A 10000-nucleotide genomic window follows, 5' to 3' on the forward strand; every position below is an offset into this window, starting at 1 on the left:
GCTTTGTGCTTCATTCAGCATTTTAAACCAGTTCTTACGCTAACGTTTTGACCAGCAATGTATCTCTCTTGCCTACCTTGCCTCACCATTTCTGTTTTCGAAAGAAAGATGTATGTCTATGGCCAAATCTTATCCTAGTGTTCTAATCCTTGGTGGTTGCGTGCGTGCTTGCGCTCTTATTGTCATTCTCTCTCCTGCGCAAACATTATGTCCTGCATGCTTACTGCGTGTAGTTATACTGCATAAAGTTTCACAAATAAATTTGTTTGTTTTACAGAAATGGACTACTGTCACACTGCATGCAGGCTATAACCAAAAGCACACATTTTGTAAATAAGCGGGTCGGATCGCGGGTCGGGTATAATTTTGTCCTAATTAATATTCGCGGTCCGAGTTGTGTCGGGTTGATTAAAATATAAGGGGCGACTGCGGGCCGCTTGTGACCAAACCCGCGCAACACTGGTGTGTAGCCTACCCGTGTGTGTGTATGTGTGCTTATGACATTTTCTGGCCGTTTTAACCTTGTAAGCGTCATTTTTCGACCAGTTTTATTTGATTCACGTAGGGGGGAGGGCCTAGGAGAATTTTTTTGAGCCGGGGGGAGGCCCCTGGGGGAAAAAATTTGACCAGGGGGGAGGGCCAGGCAGAACATTTTTAACCCGATCGTCTGGCGACCGGCCCTCCCCCCCGCTAAATATCGTACAGTCCCTAATATGTTATGTCCCTGTAGCTAATGTCCTGTAGTGTTAACTAATATGTTATGTCCCTGTAGCTAATGTCTTGTACAATATACAGACAGATATGTTGTCCCTGTAGCTAATGTCCTGTATGTTTAATTTGATAGATATTGTTATCCCTGTAGCTAATGCCCTGTATCTTCAATTTGATAGATATTGCTGTTGCTCTAGAGTCTAAGACATTTAGCGCTCCCTAGAGTAAACTGGCAGTGGTATTGTCCGTGACTTTACTGTCCTGTATCTGTAGACTGCTCTCAGTAATATGACGGTGACATGATGTGCTGTCTTGTTTTGTTTTTTGTCTGATTTCTCAGCCGAGGCTCGATCATCCATGAGTCGGATTTAACATTTACAGCCAAGGGGACCCTTCCCAACAGTACGGCCATCTACAACACTATGCTCCGTGCGGCCCAGAGTGGAAACCTCAGTTTCACCATCACCACACTCAACGGCACAGGTTAGCACACACACACACACACACACACACACACGTATATATATACACACACACACACACACAGTTTCACGATCACCACACTCAATGGCACAGGTTAGCACACACACACACACACACGCACACACACACACACACGTATATACACACACACACACACACACACAGACACACACACATATATTATACACACACACACACACACACACACACACACATATATTATACACACACACACACACACACACACACACACACACACACGTATATATATATACACACACACACACACACACACGTAACTAACTCTCTTATCTTCTTCATCATCAGCTGTGTCCTCGGCAGTAGTCAGCAGTGTGGCCAGTTTCTTCACTGCCTGGAGCCTGGTGGTCATCTCTCTATTGGTGCCACTGCAGTGGTTGGCTCAGTGACCTGTCAATCATCGAAGTGTCCAATGACATGTGAGAAATAACTCACAGGGGACCAGAAAAGACTTCCCCTCGGAATCACCAAACAAGGGCCCACACGGAAGCTTGTTACCATAGAAATTACAAACAAGGGCCCATATGGAAGCTGGTTACCATAGAAATTCCAAACAAAGGCCCACATGGAGGCATGTTAGCGGTCAGGTATGAATATTGCACCACTCTTAATGACAAAGAATTAAATGAAGTATATCTATTTACTATTTTCCTTATTGTATTAATCTTCTTATATAATATAAACTATTAAACGCAAATGCAAATCACAATATTGGTCCATTGCATCATTTGACACACCCTGAGGTCTGCTTCTGTTTCTTGGCAGATGCTTTTGTCAAAACAGACTTCCAACAATAACAATAAAATACAAATATGATGTGATACATGAAATAAACCTAGCACTACAAACCATCTTCTGGAGGGTAGATTCATAAAAGTAAAAATGTGGTCATATACTATGACAATTACATTATGTTGGTGTAGTCATATACTATCAGAATTACATTATGTTGGTGTAGTCAAATCATCTCTATGCTGGGGAAACACATGATGTTGTCTTGTCATGTACTCAATATACTCAAATTCTTGAATTTCCCCTTGGGGATCAATAAAGTATCTATCTATCTATCTCTATCTATCTATCTATCTACTCTCTATGCTAGGGAAACACATGATGTTGTCTTGTCATATACTCTTTATGCTGGGGAAACACATGATGTTGTCTTGTCATGTACTCTCTATGATGGGGAAAATAAAGAAAGCCTGATTATGCCCTGATTATGCTGTATGCCTTGTTTGCTCACTAGTGGGCGTAGTAAAGGAGTTTCCAAATGATCTGATACCCGTGCAGACAAAATACCATGAGAGTGAGATGGAGAGAGTGAGACAGGGTGAGACATAGAGAGGGTGAGACATAGTGAGGGTAAAAGAGGGTGAGACATAGAGAGTGTGAGACATAGTGAGGGTAAAAGAGGGTGAGACATAGAGAGGGTGAGACAGGGTGAGACATAGAGAGGGGAAAGATGGAGAGATAGAGAGAGTGAGAGAGAGGATGAGATGGAGAAATAGAGGATAACAGAGTGAGAATAAGAATAGAGCATCTGTTCAGTGCATGTCTACTGAGTGGCCACCAGGGGGCTCTAGAGCACCACCATGTCCAGCAGTATGATGGCCCATAGAACACGTCTACTGAGTGACCACCATGTCTAGCAGTATGATGGCCCATAGAACACGTCTACTGAGTGACCACCATGTCTAGCAGTATGATGGCCCATAGAACACGTCTACTGAGTGAGCACCACCATCTCTAGCAGTATGATGGCCCATAGAACACGTCTAATGAGTCACCACCACCATGTGTAGCAGTATTATGGCCCATAGAACACGTCTACTGAGTGAGCACGACCATGTCCTACATAGAACACGTCTACTGAGTCACCACCAGGTCCTGCAGTATGATGGCCCATAGAACACGTCTACTGAGTGAGCACCACCATGTCCTGCATAGAACACGTCTACTGAGTCACCACCACCAGGTCCAGCAGTATGATGGCCCATAGAACACTACTGAGTCACCACCATGTCCAGCAGTCTGATGGCCCATAGAACACTACTGAGTGAGCACCACCATGTCCTGCAGTCTGATGGCCCATAGAACACTACTGAGTGAGCACCACCATGTCCTACAGTATGATAGCCCATAGAACACTACTGAGTCACCACCATGTCCTGCAGTATGATGGCCCATTGAACACTACTGAGTGAGCACCACCATGTCCTGCAGTATGATGGCCCATAGAACACTACTGAGTGAGCACCACCATGTCCTGCAGTATGATGGCCCATAGAACACTACTGAGTCACCACCATGTCCTGCAGTATGATGGCCCATAGAACACTACTGAGTGAGCACCACCATTTCCTGCTGTCTGATGGCCCATAGAACACTACTGAGTGAGCACCACCATGTCCTGCAGTATGATGGCCCATAGAACACTACTGAGTCACCACCATGTCCTGCAGTATGATGGCCCATAGAACATGTCTACTGAGTGAGCACCACCATGTCCTGCAGTATGATGGCCCATAGAACACAACTGAGTGAGAACCACCATGTCTAGCAGTCTGATGGCCCATAGAACACTACTGAGTGAGCACCACCATGTCTAGCAGTATGATGGCCCATAGAACACTACTGAGTGAGCACCACCATGTCCAGCAGTATGATGGCCCATAGAACACTACTGAGTGATCACCACCATCTCTAGCAGTATGATGGCCCATAGAACACTACTGAGTGAGCACCACCATGTCCTGCATAGAACACGTCTACTGAGTCACCACCACCATGTCTAGCAGTATGATGGCCCATAGAACACTACTGAATGAGCACCATGTCTAGCAGTATGATGGCCCATAGAACACGTCTACTGAGTGAGCACCACCATCTCTAGCAGTCTGATGGCCCATAGAACACTACTGAGTGAGCACCACCATGTCCTGCAGTATGATGGCCCATAGAACACTACTGAGTGAGCACCACCATGTCCTGCAGTATGATGGCCCATAGAACACTACTGAGTCACCACCATGTCTAGCAGTATGATGGCCCATAGAACACGTCTACTGAGTGAGCACCATGTCTAGCAGTCTGATGTCCCATAGAACACTACTGAGTCACCACCACCATGTCCAGCAGTCTGATGGCCCATAGAACACTACTGAGTGAGCACCACCATGTCCAGCAGTATGATGGCCCATAGAACACTACTGAGTCACCACCATGTCTGCAGTATGATGGCCCATAGAACACTACTGAGTGAGCACCACCATGTCTAGCAGTATGATGGCCCATAGAACACGTCTACTGAGTGAGCACCACCATGTCTAGCAGTATGATGGCCCATAGAACACGTCTACTGAGTGAGCACCACCATGTCTAGCAGTATGATGGCCCATAGAACACTACTGAGTCACCACCATGTCCTGCAGTCTGATGGCCCATAGAACACTACTGAGTGAGCACCACCATGTTCTGCAGTCTGATGGTCCATAGAACACTACTGAGTGAGCACCACCATGTCCTGCAGTATGATGGCCCATAGAACACGTCTACTGAGTGAGTACCATGTCTAGCAGTATGATGGCCCATAGAACACTACTGAGTGAGCACCATGTCTAGCAGTCTGATGGCCCATAGAACACTACTGTGTGAGCACCACCATGTCCTGCAGTATGATGGCCCATAGAACACTACTGAGTGAGCACCACCATGTCCAGCAGTATGATGGCCCATAGAACACGTCTACTGAGTGAGCACCACCAAGTCCAGCAGTATGATGGCCCATAGAACACTACTGAGTGAGCACCACCATGTCCAGCAGTATGATGGCCCATAGAACACTACTGAGTCACCACCATGTCCTGCAGTCTGATGGCCCATAGAACACTACTGAGTCACCACCACCATGTCCAGCAGTATGATGGCCCATAGAACACTACTGAGTGAGCACCATGTCTAGCAGTCTGATGGCCCATAGAACACTACTGTGTGAGCACCACCATGTCCTGCAGTATGATGGCCCATAGAACACTACTGAGTGAGCACCACCATGTCCTGCAGTATGATGGCCCATAGAACACTACTGAGTCACCACCATGTCCTGCAGTATGATGGCCCATAGAACACTACTGAGTGAGCACCATGAAATTATGAATGAAATTATCAAATTATAATGAAATTATCAAAACAAACTTTACTCTGAATAAGCAATAATAACATATAAATATAATTTTGTATACTATTTTACAGTTTTATTGTTTGTGTGTGATGCCAATGAAACACTCTTTCGGACATGGAATGAATAATTTCATTTTGCCCTGTTAACCGAGCTAGCTAGCTAGCTAACGTTAGCACAGTAAACAGAAAGTGAATGGGAATGTTCCCTAGCTAGCTAGCAGCTAAGAACTTTGGTTAAACTCATATATTGTTGCCAACAAACCCGAAATAACATACGTTCAGCAACTTTGTGGTAGTCTACTAGTTCTAGCAAAAAATATGTTAGGTTAGTTTATCAACCATCTCTGAGTCTAGAGCAGGGGTCTCAAACACCCGGCCCGCGGGCCAAATCCGGCCCGCGTCCTGCCCAATTCCGGCCCGCGACGTATGACAAAATAATTATGTAATCCGGCCCTTGAGGCTATTAATTGCGACAAACAACGATACTGATTAAAATAGACGATAGATCCAGGTACGGTGACAAATCTCATTTGCAGGCCTACTCTGCTCCACTATGTGCAAGACATCCAGAGCTTGATTCAAACCCAAAATCGCTGCGCAAAGTTTTCAGGAAATACTACACGCGAGAAACACAAAGACGTGCATATGTAATGACGCGGAAGCGATGCAGGCCATAGTGTTGCAGAAATTGAAGCAGAAATTAAGCAGAAATAGGCCTACACCAAATGTTGAAAAACGTTCACGTGTGATCTTAGGTAAGCTATGTTATTCACCTATTCTAATTCTGAAGGAGAATATCCTTTTGGAGATTATGATCGATCGTCTATGACAGTGATAGTCACGGTGCGTCTGTGAATGGAGGTGCGTGTATACAACGGTGTCCACTAAGCATACCATGCTTGTTTCGACCCTCTGCCCAACATAGCTTGGAGGTTGCAGTGGTAATCGTGATGAGTGTCCGTAATGGATGTGGTACAGACAGCAGGGCTAGTAGAAATAGGGCTCTAAAGAACTACAAAGTCACCCGCAATATGATGCGAACTTCTGGGTACTGCAGATTACCCGCGATAGGAACTGTTTGACCAGAATACTTTATTGTAGGCCTATATTGTAGTAATCTATTACTAAACCACAACATCTTAGGTGTTGGTATACATCTTAGGTGTTTTCCTGTTAATTTGTTATGTGGGTAATATGAAAAAAGGAAAGTAAACCTGTCCAGTATTTACTGAAAGGTGCATAATTTGAGGTGCTTGCCATCCAGTGACAAATTAGATGGGTAAATTTACCCCCTTCATAAACTTTTGTTTTACTCAAAGATTTTTACATTTACAGTAGGACTTTATCTGTGACCACTTTCAAGCCATGGCCTTTTGAAATTTTGATATAAAAATCCAATGGTGTTGCTTTCTTAACCCTGATGCCTAGTTTGCCAGGTTTAAAAAAGTTATGAGAGGAAATATTTTTATTTGGTGTGAAACACACACACATACCTGTTTTTATGTTTTTCATTTATTTTATAATTTGTATTAATATTTATTTTATCATTATTTTATTTATAAGCTAAGGTTGCTAGCACAGGTGTCTAAAACTAGATAAAAACACTTGCACTTTCTGTTTGCAGTTTTGTGTGGTATTTGAAAAAAAGAACATTGCATTTTCAGAAATAGCCGGCCCTCCAATCAGATTACGTTGGCAGAATTGGCCCCCAGCTCATTTGAGTTTGAGACCCCTGGTCTAGAGCCTCTGAAAACAGATGGCTGTGCACCAGAGCTTTGAGGAGACAGTGACAGATCACGAACAAAGCTATTTTTGTCTTTATTTGTTTGGTTGGAAAATACAATTTCAATGTCGGAATGTTAGGGAGACATGTGGCTTGTAGAAAATGCAAAAATGGGCGTGACAGCTTCGAACCCCACATCACAGCGTGCCAGAATTCACCCTCGTCTCGCTTTATCAACCGTCTCTGCTTGCGGTCACACAACAGGTCACAGAAGCACATGAATATGACATGTCAGAGGCGCTTCACTGGGTGAATATGAGACAGGTCACAGAAGCACATGAATATGACATGTCAGAGGCGCTTCACTGGGTAAATATATGACAGGTCACAGAAGCACATGAATATGACATGTCAGAGGCGCTTCACTAGGTGAATATGAGACAGGTCACAGAAGCACATTAATATGACATGGCATAGGTGCTTTACTAGAATATGACACAGGTCACAGAAGTACATGAATATGACATGGCATAGGTGCTTTACTAGAATATGACACAGGTCACAGAAGCACATGAATATGACATGGCATAGGTGCTTTACTAGAATATGACACAGGTCACAGAAGCACATGAATATGACATGTCATAGGTGCTTCACTAGGTGAATATGACACACCAGATGTGTATGGTTAAGCATGCAGAGCCAGTCAGGAAGGCTACTGATGGGTTTAGTGAGATGTGCAGAGCAAATCAGGATGACCACTGATGAATTCAGTGAGATATGTGGAGCCAATCAGGATGACCACAGATGAATTCAGTCAGATATGTGGAGCCAATCAGGATGACCACTGATGAATTCAGTCAGATATGCAGATCCAATCAGGATGACCAGTAATGAGCTCAGTGTCAGATATGAGGTTAAAAGTTGTCAGTTCATCAAGACCCCAACAACAACTGCAGAAACAAACTGTACAAGGCTGTCTTGGTCTTGCCTTGCTGAGTAAAGCTGCAATGTCACACCTTGGACACTAGATGGCAGCAAAGGCTGCATTTCAGACAGACCACTGTTTATTTTTTAGTATAACTAGACTTAGGCCTGTGTGTATTTACCATCAAGAAGGTCATGCTGCCCTGTTGCTCAGGAGCACCAGTGATAACACAGGCTTAAGTGTGTTCGGGCTAGTATTTCCATTTGGTCAGAGCCGGTTTTGTACACTGGTTGGCACCTGCCATGTTGGCATGATTTATGTTCGTATGTTTTAGTATAACAGGCTTTATAGGTTTGGACTCTGAGACGGATCGAGGAAGCGAGGAGCACCTTCTGTCAGGACGCTCAAACAGCCCGCTTCTAATAACAACCACGACTGTTAGACTCTGTGCAGTTTCCCTGTTCAGGACTTAGCCTGTGTTCTGTTATTCATTGTTTTACCATCTACAGCAGGGGTCTCAAAACTCCCTGGCCCGCGCCCAATTCCGGACGTTCAACAACGATACTGATTAAAATAGACGATAGATCCAAGTACGGTGACAAATCTCATGTGTACTCTCCTCCACTATTTGCTAGACATCCAGAGCTTGATTCAAAACCAAAATCGCTGCACAAAGTTTTCAGGAAATAGGCTACTTGTATTATACGCCAGAAACACAAAGAAGTGCATTTGTAATGGCGTGGAAGCATGCAGGCCATAGTGTTACACAAATTGAAGCAGAAATAGGTCTACACCAAATGTTGAAAAACGTCTTAGGTAGGCTATGTTATTCACCTATTCTGATTCTGAAGGAGAATATCCTTTTGCCGATTATGATCAATCGTCTATTGACAGGGATAGTCACGGTGTGAATGATAGTCTGTGAATGGAGGTGCGTCTTTGCGTGTATACAACAGTGTCCACTAAGCTTACAGTATTTCGACCCATCTGCCCAACATAGCTCGGAGGTTGCAGTGGTAATCGTGATGATAAGTGTCCGTAATGGACGTGGTACAGACAGCAGGGCTAGTAGAAATAGGGCTCTGAAGAACTACAAAGTCACCCGCGATAGGAACTGATTTGACCAGGATACTTTATTGTAGGCCTTGTGGTTATAGGCTAGTAATAGTTTTACTATTGTTGGTATACATCTTAGGTGTTTTCCTGTTATGGGGGTAATATGACAAAAAAGAAAGACCATCCTCAGCACAGACATTAGAACTAAAACACAACGCAACGACCAGGGAACCCAACAACACTCATAATATCCACGTGAGAATCTCTATGGAGATGGGGTCTGTATGTGATATGTGGCCAGGGAACCCAACAACACTCATAATATCCACGTGAGAATGTCTATGGAGATGGGGTCTGTATGTGATATGTGACCTCAGATAACAATCTCCACACCTATAATATCTACGTGAGAATGTCTATGGAGATGGGGTCTGTATGTGATATGTGACCTCAGATAACAATCTCCACACCCATAATATCTACGTGAGAATCTCTATGGAGATGGGGTCTGTATGTAATATGTGATCATAATCTCCACACACATAATATCTATGTGATAATCTCCATCCCATAATATTGACATGAGCATCTCCATCCCATAATATTGACATGAGCATCTCGTGCTAGCTGCAGCCGTCCTGCTGTGCAATGCTCCATGGGAACTGGACCCTGCTGCGGTCCTGGCGTCTTCTCAATTGAATCTGACAATTACAATGCCGTGGTAATTACAATCTGCCATCTCCCCTTCAGTGCTAACACATCACAAAGCTATTCTAATGGGATTCGGGTCACATATGCTGTGTTTTACATCTCTCTCTCTCTCTCTCTCTCTCTCTCTCTCTCTCTCTCTCTCCCCTCTTCTCCCCACTCCTGTTCCACCG

At 44.2% G+C, this 10000-nt stretch overlaps 1 protein-coding gene across 1 annotated transcript in view; it reads left to right on the plus strand.

Moving 5' to 3' along the window:
* The window catches only part of LOC143121576 (uncharacterized), a 25908-nt gene extending 23458 nt beyond the window's left edge, over positions 1–2450 (plus strand). The window contains exons 16-17 of the mRNA XM_076281991.1: positions 1052–1194; positions 1522–2450. Of these exons, the coding sequence (XP_076138106.1) occupies positions 1052–1194; positions 1522–1622 (244 nt within the window). The 3' untranslated portion in view covers positions 1623–2450. The remainder of the gene's footprint in view (positions 1–1051; positions 1195–1521) is intronic.
* The last annotated feature ends 7550 nt before the right edge of the window (positions 2451–10000 follow it).

Source organism: Alosa pseudoharengus, unplaced genomic scaffold, assembly GCF_046254945.1.
Source record: "Alosa pseudoharengus isolate Yale_2024_CS ecotype anadromous, Long Island Sound unplaced genomic scaffold, YU_APseudo_1.1 YU_APseudo_1.1_scf_1, whole genome shotgun sequence".
NCBI lineage: Eukaryota > Metazoa > Chordata > Actinopteri > Clupeiformes > Clupeidae > Alosa > Alosa pseudoharengus.